At 36.3% G+C, this 19121-nt stretch overlaps 1 protein-coding gene across 1 annotated transcript; it reads right to left on the bottom strand.

Moving 5' to 3' along the window:
• Positions 1-386: 386 nt before the first annotated feature.
• On the bottom strand, positions 387-17718 carry LOC139130813 (medium-chain acyl-CoA ligase ACSF2, mitochondrial-like). Its single transcript, XM_070696610.1, has 13 exons — positions 17466-17718; positions 14064-14241; positions 12547-12729; positions 11105-11223; positions 10527-10692; positions 10046-10141; positions 9313-9461; positions 8640-8808; positions 8285-8392; positions 6047-6198; positions 4870-5011; positions 4372-4482; positions 387-3456 (listed from the first exon to the last, which is right to left on the bottom strand). Exons 1-13 carry the CDS (start codon positions 17597-17599, stop codon positions 3325-3327), a joined length of 1839 nt encoding a protein of 612 aa, XP_070552711.1. The 5' UTR covers positions 17600-17718; the 3' UTR covers positions 387-3324.
• Positions 17719-19121: the final 1403 nt, after the last annotated feature.

Raw genomic sequence — 19121 nt, forward strand, 5'->3', positions numbered from 1 at the left:
TATGATAAGATGCATCTTAAGAACAGTGGACCAAGCTGAAGTAGGAAATATCTTTTCTATGTGATCTTAGCTCTACCCAAAACCTTTCCTGCCTGCATTCCAAAGCTAATGACAAATGTCCAAAACACGATTGGAACTAATTTGGGATAATTGGATGGTGAAGTAATGTCGATGTCATCTACAAAAGTGACCTCATCTGTTTTACTTTTTATATTACACACTTGTTTGTATGAGTAACTTGCAATATTGCAACATTCAGCTGTATGGCACCGAACACTTTTGAGAAATTTGCAAAATATGAAAATCCAATTATCCCAAATTAGTTCCAATCGTGTTCCAAGTATATTCTTCATTGTCAATAAATAAAGAGTATCAGGATACAACGCTTGAAAGTACCATAATGATTCCATTTATATGAAGACATATATAAAGACATTCCTCATTCTATAAACGATATACTCCAAATTACTATCTCTAAAATGTATCCATGAAATTTGTATGTAAATTCTTCCCAATAGTTGCTTGAGAAATAAATGGCCTTCAAGCATGGAGATTCAGTAAAAAGACTGTATAAAATGAAGTATTAAAACTTTCATTAAAATGTCAGAAATAGCAAAATAGAGCAAAGCCACCAACTTTTGATGTACTCTCTCAATTTACATTTACTGGTGAAGAATCATTTTGCTAGTTTAAACACTGACATTTTCTGTGGAAACACTTCATTTGCACCCAGTTCGTATATAACCCTGTGTAATGGTAACACTGGACACATTTTCATTGTCCTTTTCAGTATTCGAAAACATACCTATGAGTATAGCCTCAGACAAAAGATAACACATAAAGACTTTTACGGTAAGCACCATGTATCTATAGAAGGTAACGCTACATAATCTGTGCTGGCTTCTGCTCATGTCTCTTTATACACTCTGTTCTTCTCCTGAAACAATACATCACAGGTGTCATCTTTTCCCCATTTTTTTGTCTTTCAAAGCTATATTATCATATTTTTCTCAACTTTTTTTGGAAATCTATACTAGCTCTGTTCAAGTAAACTGTTCCCTTCATTTTCTTGTATGATCCACTTCATACAACTTGGAATTCTCAAGTCATTTGTTGTGACAAAATAAATTACCATACTCTTCATGAATATACACTAATCTACAGAACTCGAGTAATCGATTTTCAGTCGACGTCTATTCTACTCTAGACCTAAAAATTTTTCAAGTTGTGTGTTGATGTTATGGCAAGAAGGTTCCTATCTTACCAATGCAAAGTAGGTAATCATCGTGCAAAAAAGCTATTCTTTTGCAAAGCTTCATTCCAGTGAACTACTTAGGATGCGTATCATACACCTTGACTTGCATCCTAAATCAATGTTATCAGAGAAAGCGCCCTCAAATCTATGCAATAATTTTCACATCATACTCCTTCCTGCCTAGTCAGTCGACCGTAAGTTAACAAAGCATATAGTTGAAAAGCTGTCATCAGAAGGTTGAACTCTTACTTCAAAGCTATTTGGATGATATATAATACGTCAAACATTCATATGGATAATTGATTATATTTTGGGAGTTCACCTCAAGTCAGAGTGAATAGAACGCTCTCCAGAAGTGATAACAATGCATAGCTTTAATTGTCTACAAAGAGATACTACGAATGTGAGACAAATGACACGGGAAGAATATCAATCCACAAAGCGATGCGGCTGCAGCAGCATCCTTCGAAAACAAAGGATATTGCACTGTGCTTGTACATTACAAATGTGCAAAAATTCAATATTTTTCAATGTTAAAAAAGGACTTACTCTATATGATAAACCTGTATGGCCAAGAAAAGTATTTTGGTTCCCTTGGTTGACAGCAGAGGGAGTCAGGGGACCCTAATAACGTCACTACCCTAAACCATACAACCTAGGACACAAAATACCTTTCAGGGTAACCGTCATAAATATAAGTTGCAGTGTTTATATAGGTAAGTGTAAATATATGTCATATTTATCATAAATTTCCAAGAATAGTGCTTGTTAAAGCTACCATAATATCTTGATTTATTTTCTAAGAAGGATTATCATTAATGTATCAAGATTTGTGTTGTTTGCATATATCAATTTCATGATCTGTGAAGATGATTATAAATTACGAGAGATATTCCCACAAGCACCAATCCGACCTGTCCACCTACATGCAAGTAAAACTTTAATTATTTTCAATGGTTGGCGAGGACATGTAGACAGGAAAACAGGTAGGAAAGTACCATTTATAGTATGGTGCCATACTGCATGTACACCACTTGGGTATGACAAAATATGTTTCATGGCAACAATGCATAATAGTATTTCTATTCCCAGAAGTGTGTCTTTGAGTCATTTTTATCCATTAAAAATTGGCCGGTTTTCTGTACATGTTGGTAATGGATTGTGAAAGCAAAAAAATCATGTTCAAGGGTCTACATTTGATAAGTTCTGAAGCAATTACAATACAAGTACAATCTATTATATCATGCGCCACTCTGACCGGACGAGAACTCATTCCACTGATGCTAAAATACTGTTTTAGCAGTGCTAAAACTGGCCCCTAAACCAGCATAGATGCTTAATGCGGAAACCAATAAAGGGAGGATATTTTGCTTAGATTGCTTTTAAATGGTTCATTTAATAATAAGGATTTTGAAAACGCAGGTGTAGACTTTTTCATTCTCGTTTTAGAAATGCTTCACTGTACTTTTGGCAGTTTGCAATACTTGCACTGCCATTTTTTGTTATCTGCTTCAGTGGGTAAAAATGCTCGGTCTCAGAGGTGCTGAATTTCCGACATTAGATCTCTCAGATGTTCGCTTTCAGCATTTGGGGCTTAAAGTGACGAGAATACAGCCCCAATACGATGACACAGGCACACAAGTTGATATATTATAATAGCAATAGCCTACGGTAGCTGCTGTTCATTTGATTAACAACCCTAACTGCAGTTAGATATCACTATAGTGGTACGTACAATGTGCTCAATATACGGTAGAACTAGCCTATCAGCTCGTGCTATATGTCATGAATTGTACCAAAATCTTGTGTATACACGCCTGTGTTATTGCTTAAATTGACAGCAGCCTATAAAATAAGAATAAGGACTAATGCCAATTAATGCCAATTAAATACTGGTTATAAATTTATCCTTATTTAAATGTACTTTCAAAAAATAATAGTGTGTAATTTCTTTGGAAGATATTTTAAAATTTCAGCGTAGCTAGTCTTGCATTCAGAACTGTTCTCTGTGGTGTTGATTCTAACACCATACAATTCACTTCTTATGATGAGGACTTTGCACATACTGATTACATATTCTTGTCCAATCCAAGCATTCCAAGTGATTCTTGTCTCATGATGTACTTCTGTACTTTACCAGTGACAGTAAGAGGAAACGATTTCACAAAACAAATGTAACGCGGTATTTTGAAATGAGCAATCTGGGAACGGAAGAAGAAAATGTGGTATGTAAGTGAAGGCCTTGGATACAAGAAGTGCACTAGCAATTTCAGGCTACATACGAAAAGGCAGGATGTTCATCAAACCAACAGCTATTTGACTAAAAAGGATGAGAAAGTTTGCATCTTTTTATTAACTACATGTGATCAGGCACTGCAGTCGCGCATTTCTTTGAAAAAAGAGACCCTTCAATGTATCAAAAAGGCAGTATGAAAAACTGAACTTAATCCTTTGAGTGCGCATGCTGTAATTTTTCACATCAAAACTTTAGTGCAAAATTTCACAATGTTTTATGAATCTTTCAGCTAAAGAATTACTTGTTCACATGTCTGAAAAATAATCGCAATCATACCAATCCATAATCCAATAACACTAGGTCAAAATTTGTAAGACAATAGTTGTAAACATAGACACAAAACAGCACAGAACAGACAGTAAATAGACGGTACAAACAAAGTCAAATTCATGAAAGAAAGATATATGGACCTCTGGCCAAAAGACCAAGAAGTGATATGTCAGGTGTTTCGAAAATAGTAAGTGCATCCTGCCCCACATGTGGCATCCGCCATATATCAATCTGTAAGTCAGATATGTAGTGGTTACTAACTAAGGCCCAATGTCACCGATGCCATCAGTGATCATTTGTCGAAGAGAGATATTGTATTTATCTACCAGCTTATGAAATATATATCTTTAGGACTCCCTTCTCTCTTTGTACAGGTTTAATCATTTAACAATAAGCAGACGGTGTGATTTGACTGGAGTCACGTTCTGCAAAGGATACATGGCTTTATAAATCCAACTCTCGTGCATTCATAAATAAAAAGTCTTCCTGTGCCTTTATTGGTTAAATATGGTCAAGAGAACTCCAAACGATTACAGAAACCCCGCCTTACCTGTCCTCGACAAAAGTCTTTAATTTCATTGGCATCTGCCGTTTGGGCTGATTTCAGTTTAATCCATGCACAGAGCTCTTCTCCCATTCTCTCATCAGGTACACCAATTACCTTGATAATTAGAAATGCAGTCAAAAATCTGAGTACAAGTTGTGGATCCCATGAAGACCAACATTAACATTCTAGGCAAAAGCATCATAGTTTTCACAAGTCTGTAGGAGACATCCATACAATGTAGGAATAGCAAAAGTGTCCTCACTAGACAAATCAAGCAGAATTCGAATTCTTTTAAACTTGTAACGATTCGCTGTCCCTAACAGAGATGTGTTCTATAAGTGAGGTGCCTATGACAACATGTTTCACGTACGTGGCTTGATTTTGAAAAAAATTCCATGAAATAATCTTCCATAAAATATTGGTCTTCACTCGAGTGACTAAACTCTGCCTGATGAGAATCATGATGCAGAGTTCATATTATTGCCAAAGGAAATGTCTTACCTGGACGTCTTCAATCTTGGGATGTGTGTACAGAAACTCTTCCACTTCCACGGGATAGATATTCTCACCGCCTCTGATTATCATATCTTTCATTCTTCCAACAATTCTGACATAACCATTGTCATCCATCATAGCAATATCCCTGACAACATTCAAGAGCGTCTCATTGCATTAAGGTAGTATGCATCTCGAAAGTAAAATACTTAAATTTCTGCTCAAATTTTCCTTAAGGAATCTCTCAACTATTCTCTTTCAAAATTAAGAATAAAAATCGGGGGTCACCGTGCAAATTTTGGCACTAAAGAAACAAATAACCCAAGATTTATTTACCGGTATTTGATAATTAAAAATGGCCGCCATGCCTGTGTTAACTCTATTGAGAAAAATAACATTTTCAAATTTCGAAAAACTAAGAAGGTGAATTTTTTTACGCCAAGAGCATTAAAATGAACCCTCACAAGTGGTATATCAGAAAAGAATTGCAAAGCTTTGTAGAGTCAGAATATCTGTCCCCGATGCGCGTCTTACCTTAATTTGCTCAATGTAATTCCTGACGGTTTAAAAGAGTCATCATGATTGACGAACAAAGTGAAGTTTTATGTGTCAACATTATTCTAGTAAGTTCCATTGATGAGAAAGCTATGGAAAGGTCCTATAAAAAATCTTGGTATTTTCAGGACTAGACGTATATACGGGAAGTGGAGATGAATAACATTTCTAGAAATATATTGTAGATTACAAAAAATGTATTTTACATTACAAGAAAGCAGAAGTTTCCTTGGTTTATGGAGTAAGAATGGCAGTCAATTGCAGTAAAGATTGTTGATAATGCTGGAAAACTTACGTATCCGAAAGTAGATATAATGTACACTTGGATCGGGGAGACACGATTTCAAAAGCGCACTCACATGACATACTTAATATGATTCAATGAAGCAGGTTAAGAGGATAACAGTGGGATATGACTCAGGAATCAGGATCAAGGAGGAATAAAGACGTGGCTTAAATGACAGGTAAGTGTTTGATTTCACACTGAGAAACCATCATGCTTCCTTGATCCCCTTTGCTATGTTAATAGTCAAATAAATTTACAAACCGCTGCTCTTAAACAAGAAAACTACTACTGAATTTGTCAGTAGGTGTTTGCGTCAAGTCGTACAACCATGGTATTCCTTACCCTGTGTGGTACCATCTATCTTTTCCTACAACGTCTTGCGTCTTCTTTTCATCATCCCAGTATCCAAGCATTGTTGAAATTCCTCGTACGCAGAGCTCTCCAGGTTTTTCCACATCAACAATATCACCCGTCTCTGGATCAATTACTTTTGCCTGAAACAGCATGTATTCAGATCAGTCAACACAAAATGCAGTTGTATACAAGGGCAATGCCACATGGTGCACAGGTGTAGGACTGTATATCATTATTAGTGAGAACATTTAATCCGCAAATCAACTTGCTGCAAAACTGCAATCGCAAATCCACCAATAATAGCTCATCGGCGGAGTCATTATCTGTGCGACCTTTTGGTCCATAGCGATATACAACACTCCACACTTCCAGCGGGGTTCTACAAATACACTTCTGACAGAGGTTATTTCGTAAATACTCCACTAATGCTACGCGAATTCAAAGTCATGCAATAAATGCAATTTACACCTTCAAACATAACATTACCTGCAAATCCATCTATCTAATTATATTCCAGAGATGCAAAAAAGATTATGTAGGATTAACTAAAACCACAGTTTGGTGGAGGGACTGTGCTAAAACAGAATTTCGCCTTAGGTTCAATAACCTTATATCAACGATAAAACTTATAATAAACTAAACACTCCAGAGGCAATTCACTTCAATCAAAATCAACACATAATTCATGACGTTTCAACTATTGGGATTGTCAAAATAAGTGAACAAAACGTGCTTAGCAGGAAAAGAGATTCCATCTGGATTTCAAAATTGTGGACATCACCCAACGCCTCACCATTTAAACGACAAACAATTTAAATAACAGTTGCTCACAGCGCCCTCAGATCTATGAATGACCATTAGCGCCAATTTTCAATGGCCACTTTGCATCTGCACCAAACATAAACGGTAAGCATCGTCACACTCTATACCTATTGTTAACTCACTAAACTTGTAAATTATGTTCAACATTTGATAAAGATGGATGAGGTTATTAAACCTAAATAAATGATGAACTAGTCTTATTTCATTCTGTGTTTTTTGTCTGTATTTTCTTTTGTAGACATCCTTTCACCTGATGAAGTCCTACTTTTAGGACGAAACATTTTGTCAACATTACCAAAGGAATAAACGGAAAATTTACAACCAGATCAGTAGACGTGTGTAAAAACATTCATCCGATATATATATATATATATATATATATATATATATATATATATATATATTTAAGTTTACAAATATGTTTGTATTTATATAGTCATGCAAAAATGGTTTTTATGTATCACTTCCAAATGTATTTGAATAGAACACATCTCTCAAAAATTGCAACGTATTATTATTAGTGATTCATTTTTTAAGGTGGAGCTGCATGTTGCCAACACAGTTTTTTTCAAAGCAATATTTCTCATCAAAGATGACAAGGAAAACCCCTCATGCTATATATTTTTAAAAAGCAGAGACTCTAAAGTTTAGTCTGGTAGCAGCAGTTTGCTCAAAGGATGAAGTGGGTGTATATTTGGGGTAAAAAACCCTAAATTTTGGTATTAATGAAAAAAATTAATTTAAGTCAAAAACTTGATGCTATTTTCTGAAATGTAATATTTCACTGAAAGAAGAGTGTATGTAGAAAAGAACTACTATTTTATTTGGCATTATCTATCTTCATTCTAAAATGGCAGGGGTTTAAAGACTTACACTCAAAAAAACTGATTAAAATCATAATAAGCAAAATTAAAATGCCTCTTTTTCAAAATGTAAGAATTTTATTGCCAACCAAAATAGTCGTTTTGTTATATAGCATTTAAAGAATATAATTTGACCCAGCCAGAGAGGAGTTAAATTCTAAATTTCGAAATTGGGAGGAAAAAGAAGCCAGGAAATCGGGAGATTAGCATAAATTTGCATAAATTAACACTTCTTTATCACGCGACGTTCGACTGCTTGACAAGCTACAAGGTGAACCCAACTAATATTTTAATCTTGGGTTAGCAAATGTATTAAAGTTGAATAAATATTTGCCAAAAAGTTATTTTTGGCCAAAATATGCTGTGTTGGGTGCAGCGCCCCCTTAAATTAATTTTTGCACAGTAAACAATATGTTAACAATTAATGACACTAATTGTGTTATTTTGTGTATTGTGAAGGTAATCTAAATACAATGCATAAATTGTATATAAATAGAAACACTGATATATATATTGTGGCACCTTTACATATATTACATACCTCTGTATGTGCCAAGGGTCTGCCAATTGTAGAGACACGAACTTCAACAGGGTCCTCTTCATTTGTCTGAAAACTTATTGGACTTGTCTCTGTTGCACCATAACAAATCTAAACCAAAAATGGACAAGAAACTATTAAAGCGTTAAATGAAACAACTTTGCATCCAAATGTACCAATAATGTAAAACTGAACTTCACCTCCCTTTAACGAGGTATTCAAAGGGACAAAAGAAAGGCAACGGAGACCATACATGTTGAAATGAATGAAAATTCTTGCCTGTCACAACATGAAAAGACAGAACTCACCATTCTAATACTCTAACAATTGATAGGAAGTAAGTAATTGTTATACTCACATTAATGTCCTTTGTATTCATTTTATTAATAGCTTGATTCATTACTTCTATGGGACATGGTGACCCTCCCATTAATCCAGTAGACAGGCTCGACATATCAAACTTATCAAAATCTGGATGGTTTAACATATCTATAAACATCGTTGGAGTGCCATACACTGACGTTATCCTTGCGTAGTCACCATGGAAAAAGAGTATGAATTAAAGTTACTCAGTGTCTGTATGAAGACAGCTAGTTTATATAAATATTGCTTGCACATCACCCAGTTCGACAAGTATGCTGAAAGTTCCTCAGAAAAGTGTTCGACATTGAACAAACATATTCTTCACGAAAAATTTTGCAATATATGAATGACTATTTTCTTCCTTTTGTTGTTTGTTTCCTTATTTTACCGGTACTTGTGTCGATTTCATCACTTACGTTTTAGCTACTGTGTAGAGGGCATTCAGGAAATAGGAAATGATATGAAATGAATCGGCGTTCCCCTTCGATACCACAATATTACTCAAAATGTCAAAATATAACAGGAAACGAGTACATTTGTCATTTATATACCGACGACACGTGATCGTTTCTAAGACACTACTTCAGACTGCTTATCTCCTATTGGCTGCTGCATCTAATGACCTATCAATTCTTAGATCTCATTGGCTATTACCTCTGGTGACTTACCTTTCTTTGGCTATTGCCTGAAGTGATGCCAGGGGTTCAAATGACAGAGATGGATATACGACAGTTGAGGCGTGTATTAGACCAGATAGACTACCAAGGACCATAGCAAAGCAATGATACAATGGCACAGGAACACCGATTATATGATGCTGGGGAGAAGAACACGAAAGGACAATGATTATGGGGAATCTGACTATTCTATAAAATTGACCAAACTTGTTGTACTTTGATACGTGGATAGGTATAATCTTGTGTAGATTCAAAGAAAAACAAAGATGAAATAGCAAGAAGAATTAATTCCACCATAGACCCAATACAAACTGGAAGAGTTCATGTGTTGACTGCCAATGCTTTATGTTTCAAGATGAGTATAAAGATTATTCTTTCAGACTATTTCTGATCATGATACATGTATGCAGTTTAGTAAACTAACAGGAGATATTTGGATTTGTTTCCATTTATTTCTATCGAACGATTTTTCATCCCAAAAGGGATTTTAGAATACATGCAAGGGGATTGTTTTCAGAGACAAGGAAACAGTGCTATATTTCTCAAGAAAATAAATGAGTTGAACGTAACAATTCGATGTATATAAAAGAGTCCTGTTTATTTCCTTCTACAGTATAATTGTGCCATAGAGGTAAGTGCAATGTAATATTCTGCTTTTATGATTAATTTTTAGCGTCAAATTACATGAATGCATGCCCTCTTTACCCAGAGTAAAAATACACACCTTGGTATGGTACCTCATAGCCCTACCAACAAGATTTGCGTTATTAATAATGTTGTGATGTGACAAAGTAACTCCTTTTGGTAATCCTGTTGTACCCTGCATAAAAAACAGACAAAATACATAAACAACAATATTGCACAGGGGACTGTGAATAGGGTATACTAAAATTACACTGGCGTTAACACAAATAACACCTATAACATACTGAACAGTATTAGTCGCCCCAGCTTTGCCGAATCTCTCTGAAAACTTGTTCTGCAAGTCCAAAAATGTCGCCAATTCACATTCCAAACAAAATATTTTTCCACATTAAATATCAATGTACATAGACTAGAGGGGGAACTGAATGGAAGTGTACTTGTGGAAGATGGTGTGAGCCACATCTCCATCGAATATTTGCAATTGAAAATTGTTACTGTCTTTACAGGCGATATTGATTGAAATGCATATTTTACTATTGCAACTGTGGTATAGCACTCACTGAGGTGAACTGAATATTAATAGGGTCATCAAACTGCAATATATTTTGGAGTGCTTCTACTTCAACAAAATGTTCATTGCTGGGTGCGTCAAGGATGTCATCAAACATGTAAGTCCCTGGGAAATGTCCTTCACCAAGCATTATCACAGTCTTCAAACTGGGTAAACTGTTGAACAAAAATACAAGGTTGTTCACAATATATTGGATTAGTATTTGAGTGAAACATATACTTAGCAGTGTTGTCTTTCAAGGATATTGAAGAATAACAGCCATGGAAATCAAGCATAAGATTGTATTTTGCTGAATGGGAGAGGTATAACATAAGAATATTCTACTCAAAAACAAAATCATGGACATTTTACACAGAAAAGGTTCAACAATTGATCTCTTTGGAACAGCATGTTCATGTCGAGAAATGGCAGACATATACATATACTAAGTACCCCTACAAAGTACCGTTTTCAGACATCTGTCCTTGATTTCCTAGATACCATACTAAGTAGATATTTTTCTCACCTTACAGCAGATCCTCTGTTGTGATGAGATCATTAGCAACAGTAACTGTACATTTTACTCACTTTTTGCTGTTGATTTCACCAGGATAAGACTTTTCAAGTTCAGGACAAATTTCTCTCAGCATTGCATAGTAATCTTGCCTCTTGAAACTTTGATCCGATATTATTGCTTTACATCCAACCTGTTGAAATGGCATTACATGCTTAAAATTTATCATGGTCAGGTACATACTGTGCCGTGAATCTAATATACACCCAGCCTGGTCACAGACAAGGGGAAAACGGACTAGAAACGCGGCACGCCGTTTGTTGTCATGGTCGTCTCCTTGTCTGTGGTATGTTTTAGCAGCCCAGAACCCCCCCCCCCCAATCTTCTTATGGCCTATGGTCTTGGAGTGCATGCCCACGTGATTCATTCTCAGTTGTAAATGGTGGCATCAAAATACCTGAGCTGATGAACAGAGACCATTAATGAAGGCACGCAAAATACCAACATGGGACAAGTTAATTTGTTGAAGCAGAACAAGTCTTCTGAAACGGCGTACGTTCGGTGTAAAGCACTACTTAGTGCCATCACCAATTTGATATTCAGACTTCAAAGGTGGCTTTTCAGCAACACGTACAGCTGCAGGCGTACAAGACGTTGTGATAGTATGTATACTGTCGCATAAATATAACAGAAGTTTTTGTGCACATCACTTCAATCACATTGGCAATTAATGTTTCATCGTTGCCTGCGGTTAAGTTACTACAATGTTGTTAATGTTGAGTGAGACAAACGGGTATGTGTTGACTTCGCATGTTTTCATAATTTCTGTCGTACTGTGAGAGACACGGTGAGTCCTGGTCTATGATTTATCTATCTTTTGATAGCATTATCACATTCAAGCACGATCGGAACTAATTTGGGATAATTGGATGGTGAAGTAAATGTCGATTTAATCTGCAAATATAATCTCATCTGCTTCTCTTTTAAGTTGTTTTAATGAGTAATTTGTAATATTGTAACATTCAGCTATAGGGCGCCTAACACTTTTGAGAAATTTGAAAAATATGAAGATCCAATTATCCCAAATTAGTTCCAATCGTGTTTCAGTAAATAATTTCGTGGTGTATAAATTTGTAAATTTCCCTTTACCCCGTTTCACCCATTCTTCTGTACATCCATGTAGGTCGGCCACAAACCATACGGAAAACAATTGGAAAATATCAATCCCTGATGAAGAATGGCTTGAAAGTTCTAAGATATTACAATTGCATTTGTCATATTCGCTGTAAAGAAATTTGAACGATAAATAGGAACAACAGGTTGCGTGAAAGGGGCTTCGCGCTTCTCACATCTACTGTACTTTTTACATTTGATTGATCGACGCATCAGTGACACTACGAGATAGCGTTTCTTGTCTGTTATCTATAAATAGAAGAGCGTTGAAAAATGACAACATTGATGCATCACATGTGTATGGACGTTTATGAGTATTACAGATTGAAAGATAATGATATACCTTGTTTAAGACATACTCCAACTCCTTAGGTCTATATGCTGGGTTTATATTGACTTGAATGGCACCAATACGACTTGTTGCATACTGTGTTAACACCCATTCAAAGCGATTTGGAGACCACATTCCGACTCTATCTCCTCTCTTTATACCAATGGCTAGCAGACCAGCTGCAAGTCTGTCAATCTGCAGATCAGTTAATGTAGAAATCGTGAATTCTTCAGTCAAATGAAAATTCTTTCAGAGTTGATTTAATCATTATTTATACATATCTGCATTAGTCCATTCATTGAAACTGAGAAATCAAAGACAAGCACTAGCTAATAAATAGGGGGTATGAGACAAAAGTTAGTAATTATTGGGAAAAAATAGATGTCAACTTCAATATTATTGCATTGATACTGGAGCTGAAAATGAGCTTTGCTCTCATTTAGCCGACAGGGACCATTGATTAGTGTCCTTGGCCAAAATTATTACAATTCGTAGCCATGCTCATTTCAGAAAAATCTTTACAGATGTTCTGATAGATGACACCCCCTTCATGTACAGGTCAAAATGGAAACTGCAGCTACATTAAAAAGTTGTGACATATCAGAAAATCATAATTTCCTACATTAACAACATTTTGTAATAGTACAGTCTGTACCCGTCGCCTGTCAGTATTACTGGTGGTTGTGTCTTATTAAGGTAGTACGATAGTATGCGGCTCGAAAGTGAAAGACCTAACTTTTGTTCAAGCTTTCATCACGAAAAATCTCAACCACACTGTTTCAAAAATCAAGAATAAAAATCGTGGGTCACTGCGCAAATTTCGTTACTACAGGAACAAATTACCCATATTTGAAATTCAAAATGGTCGCCGACCCTGTGTTAACCTATTGAGGAAAACAACATTTTGGATTTTTGAAAAAACTAAGATGGTGAAAATTTTTCTTACACCATGAGCTTTAAACTGAACCCCTACAAATTGTAGATTAGAAAAAAAATTGCAAAAGTTTGAGAGTCCATATATCTGTCCCAGATGCACATTCTACCCGAAGTTAGGGAATGTCTTATCTTCCGAAGCCAATTCCGATGACTGTACATACCGGTAGTGAATGGTTTGTACCATGATAGACAAAGGTCTATGCTAGTACCTATATGTACCAGTGCAATGCTTGTACCTATCAGTGCAAGCATTGCTTCAAGGCTGGTAGGTACAGGCTCAGACCACAGGTCCGTGGAGTTGCCGTGTAGTATACATAGAGAGAAGTGGTCTCTCTATGTATACTACACGGCAACCCCACGGACCTGTGGCTCAGACCCCAGAAGGATCTGTGGCTGTACCTACTAGCCACTGTTTCTAAGCTGGCTGACAAGAGTATTGTCAATTTTTGGCATTAAGAGATATTTAGCGTGCATGTCATCATGAAGCAATAATCTGAGAGGCAATATTTTGGTATGAGGCAGTGTTTACAGGTGTGTTTCCTCCCAGCAAAGTCCAGGCAGGATCGGTAATGCTGGACTACAATACCACTTACCTCTTGCCTGAATTCCTCATATGTTTTCCTGATGACCTGTTGAGGGAATACAACTGCTGTCCTGTCTGGACATTTTTCAGTTGTCCGGTCGATAATTTTTCCAACAGTCTGTCCTATCAGGGGTTCATTGCTGGCGGTGTATGCATAACTCTGGGCGTTTAACTTCTGTTCCGTTTGGCTGAATAATTCCAATAAAAATAAAAATCTTTAAAGTGAGCGATATGTGAATGTCAGTTTTTTATGCCAATTTTTGCCAATAAGAATCAAAATTTAAAAAAGGTAAGAACTAAAGGCAAGAACTAAATTCACCCAGTGACATGGCAAATAAGGACGGAAAAATCATAATTTACTCCGCAGCAGGACAAATAAGAACTCGAAAACTGTAAAAGCCCCGTCGTTTGCTGCCACATAATAATTCACCTTGCGAGGCAAATATTGACTCCAAAAATGTCTGTTTTCACCCCCTGCGGGGCTAATATGGACTGAAAAAATTGTAATTGTCCCACATTGTCATTTGTCCCGCAGAATAGTAAATAAGGACTCAAAATTCATAAATCACACCAGGCAGGATGAACGTAACTTGACCCACCGCTAAGAACCCAAAATATGAAAGGACTGAGGGCAAATATGGATTGAAAATGCTAATATGTTATCGTGAAATTTTGTCATGATGGAAATGACAAAAACTATAATATGAATAATTGGGAATTGAGTGCTGTGGATTATGGCTAATAAAAGTGTGTGATATGTATCAACAGCTGATGCAAGGGTACTGGAACGTCACTTGTGAATGATAAATGCATTTCAACTTTCACTTTTGTTATATCATGACATTAGCTATACATACTTATTACACTTTTGTGACAATACAATCTATATTGGTTTGTAGTCAATATTAAGTATGACTCGGGTACACTACTTTTAATATACTGAATCTTTAATAAATATGATCAAGGTAAGGTCAATAGTCGATCGTTGACTGATGAATAAGTTTTGCATCGTAAGAGGGACTGTGCTTTGTCATAAGTTCACTTAGTTGTTATGTAGATTGTGTTTGTTATAACAGGTCAACATTGAAAGCACTCATGCTTTACAGTCGGTATATTATACTCAAGTGTATTGATGAGGTGAAGAAGAGCATGGCATAAAATAAATATGGATGATGATGGACAATTGTAAACACCAGCAACTTGAACTTAACCAAATGTTATTGCAATTATGAAAGCTATGTCATATAGCTGGGCTATAATTTGTGTGAAAAATGATACTTATATCGCTCCGAGTACTCTGTACAGAGAAAGACATTTTCTACTATAGTAATGATTGAGTTCGGTGTTAAGGATAAAAATCTACCGGTCAGAAGGACCAGAGCACGGTAAAACTCCAGGTCCTTTGTAAAAGTTCACGGTACTTCAACCTAAATATATATGTATTAGACGAAAATTTGTCTCAAAGCCGTTCAGATCTATATTTCATGAATGCTTGTGAATAAATTGACCCTGCTGTTTATTCAATCGACAATGACAAAGAAACTGCTCTTTATTTCAACTTTTATGATGGTGCAAACGACAAAAGAGTTCTTAGAGCAAAATTTGCATTAACACACGTCATGACAAAATCGTCAAAGTCTAATTATCGGCAAACGATTGTTCCTTTTTTGATTTTTTTCATGATTTAAACGACCATAATCTAGTGATCTGGATAAAAATCACAGTGATTGACTAACTGTGCATAGATAGCATCATTCATAAAGCATCAAAGAAAACTGTTAGTGTTCATAAAGTTTGCTTAGGTTTTCAAGATAACTTATTTAAACTTCAATCGGCAGTTTGAAGTATCAGTATACAACTTTTCGTGCATGCTCATTTTAGCTCTAGTCAAAGTCCAACGCCATTACCTGTCAGTGACAGTTGCATTGCAAAGAATTTGCCATCGGTCATCGGCCAACCTACAGGGCAAGAAACTTTTCTTTTAAAAGACCAGATACAGAAGATAAGTATAGGACAGAGTATTTTCTCGAAATTCATAATCATACCGAATATCGACTTCAGAATTGACTAAAACTTTGTAAATCTCCGATTTTATTTTATAAATTTTTGTAATTTCTCATTTTTTGTCGTGATTTACGAAGTTACGAGCGAGAGCACAATCGTGACAAAGTTTCTCTTCGGGGCTTCGGGCGGTGTTTCGCGGCCGTCATGGAATCTCCACAATAATGTGGATATGTTTAGGTGGGACGGGGGGGAGGGGGGCAATCCGGTGCAAGGGTAATTTTGATGGGTTAAAAGTGAAAGAAGCCGCGTGATTTTAACCAATATGATGCATGCTGTTTCGAAATACGTTGTGCAGATAGAGACTGAAAGTTCAAGAACTCGTGGGCCCTAACCAGGTCAAATGTTTCGCACGATGCTTTGCAGCGTTAGGGGCAGGGAGTGGGAACAACGTACATTTATTTATAAAAACGACTAGTTATGAGAATAGTAAGCTATAGAAATAATCTATATATATTTTGGGACGGTGACAAGGACCACCCGTATGTCAAAATGCTCGGTTCGTCGCACGTGGGGAAAACAGTCGGTCTTAGACGGCGGGACTGAGGTTATATTCAAACACTGCTACTGATGTAAAAAATATAGGAAATAAAAAAACACAGAGAAGAGAACAAAGACAGTCGGACCAAGGTCCAGACCATGGTCGAACAAAGTATACAGCAAGGTTTTTGTTGGTGCATTGAGATATGGAAGCGAGAGTCCAGGTGAGCCGTAAAGCTAAAGTCGGTCGATCACAGATTTGTCGTACTGCCGAATTGAACCGCCGATTGAATTTTTCAAAGGGTTTGCCAATTTTACATAAGTTGTACTTAATAACCTAAGCAAATTTTATGAACACTGACAGTTTTCTTTGATACATTCATGAAATATAGATCTGAACGGCTTTTAGACCAATTTCCTTCTTAAACATATTTACGTTGAAGGACCGAAAAGTTCAATTTACAAAGGACCTAGAGTTTAAAAAACACGATTGGAGCTAATTTTGGATAATTGGATGGTGAAGTAATGTCTATTTTATCTGCAAATGTAAGCTCATCTGCTTTTCTTTTTAAGTTACACACTTGTTTTATGAGTAATTTGTAATATTGCAACATTCAGCTATAGGGGGCACTTAACATTTTTGAGAAATTTGAAAAATATGAAAATCCAATTATCCCAAATTAGTTCCAATCGTGTTAAAAATGTTCCTGGTCCTTCTGACCAGTAGCTTTTTATCCTTATTTTCGAACACTGGCCACAGGTGCTCGCAGTGTTGCCTGGATAGTTGATCAAAGGCCGTAGTGTGAGGCCGAAGGCCGAATCTTGGTAGTAGACAGTGTATGGATATTAAATATTGAAATTATAATCATACCTGGCACCAATGAAAGCGTCAATCTTCGCTGCTGATCGTGTGTGTTTTTGCTGAAGTGTTCTCCGCGCTGCAAATTTAGTAACCTGCTGAACTGCCGTCAAACTTCGATGACACTTACCGACGTACATTGCCATTGCCTTTTTGAAAAAACACCGAAAGAAAGCCAACAGTGTAGATTATCTTGATGCCTGCGATTGTTGCAGTTCTTGTCACTTCTTGTGGAATCCAGTAAACTAATCCATATGACAGTGCCGGATTGTTCATATGTAATATTACGTTGACAGACTAATCACCCACTCCTTATATAACACACTTTTTTTATCTGAACTGAATGAGTGGGCCGATGGACAAAAACGAGGTCAAGTCACAAAACTTTTACACTTAATTTTTATTAAAATGAACAGCATTTTAGAAAAGTAGAACACGCAACTGTATTTTATTGAGTCAGTAGCTACTAATTCGAGCCGTAGACTCCAACTATGCCCAAGCCAAGTTTTGCAATAGTCATCGTAAGTCTATACATAGTAGCTGACCACCCCTACACATTTTCCGCGTTGCCCATCAAAACTTCCTGACCACACTGCACGAATGAATTTCATAGTTCATCTGATCCTCAAAACACTTGTAGATGAACAGTCCGTTGCATTAGTAAGGCTAGGTACATAAACATTTTTAAAAATATTTTTTGTTCATTGTTTCGTTTTACTTCAGCTTTTCTGTTTGTTCGTTGTGTAGTGTGTTAATGTGTTACGATTTTGTGTAGGTAATTTGTACCTGTTTTGGTCAACCAATCCTATACGTTGTTTACAGTTTACGTTGGATAAATCTTAATAAATACATAGAAACAAATTTATTCAATGTATTCAGTGTATCCGAGTCCAACTGCAGTAGTAATGTTGGTCTCTTTGGTACACATTCGAGATTGTTTTAATTAGCAAACATCTATGTCAAAATATGAATAATAAGCTTATAGCATAATTTAAATAGGAAGCGCATTAACATAATATGAATTGATTATGGAGACGGAACGCAAGTCGATTAGAAAGAATATCGAATACATTAGTGTGTAATAAAGGGAAAGCAACTCCACACATCGTTCAGATCTCGGTTGTTTGCGTTTTGTGCATGATATTGTGTATATTGTGAGTGTATATTCAGTTTGGTTGTTTTATGTAAAGAGTTGATTAGCCGTGGCGAGACATACCCGGTCCCACTCATTATCTTTACGTGTCTTGCACAGCTCCCGCACTGCAGTGGAGAGACTATGTGACGCTGTGGTCCTTTTGACGCTACGTTTCGAAAACAGGGTTTCCTTTATCAGTCGCTAAAATTTATTTTTGGTTGGTTAATTATATGGAATGATTGATTGATTGATTGTATGTGTTATCATTTTGTTCCACTGAATTTGTTCTTCAAGTAGGGAAGATAGAATGTCTACAGTTCGTTCTGATTGTGTTTGTCTATGCTCACGTGAGCATAGACATAGATAGAGTTCGAGCTATATTCCTTGTGTGAAGTTTGGCATTTATAAGTGTATCGCTTATAGTTCTGTTTCGTTTGTATGCGATTATTGGTTGCTTTTGGAACAAATTTTTTTTTGCATTTCATCTTTTTCCAGTTAAGGTAGAACGCACCTCGGGGACAGAAATTCGGGCC

The sequence above is a fragment of the Ptychodera flava genome, chromosome 4 (genome assembly GCF_041260155.1).
Source record: "Ptychodera flava strain L36383 chromosome 4, AS_Pfla_20210202, whole genome shotgun sequence".
Classification (NCBI taxonomy): domain Eukaryota; kingdom Metazoa; phylum Hemichordata; class Enteropneusta; family Ptychoderidae; genus Ptychodera; species Ptychodera flava.

Bases quoted from the DNA above. Each gene is read 5' to 3' on its own strand.
- LOC139130813 (XM_070696610.1), bottom strand. From the start codon at position 17,599: ATGGCAATGTACGTCGGTAAGTGTCATCGAAGTTTGACGGCAGTTCAG. The intron at 8,393-8,639 runs GTGAGTATAACA...TTTTTGGTTTAG, and splicing joins TGAATACAAAGGACATTAAT to ATTTGTTATGGTGCAACAGA. The intron at 3,457-4,371 runs GTAAGGCGGGGT...TTCCGTTCCCAG, and splicing joins AAGACTTTTGTCGAGGACAG to ATTGCTCATTTCAAAATACC.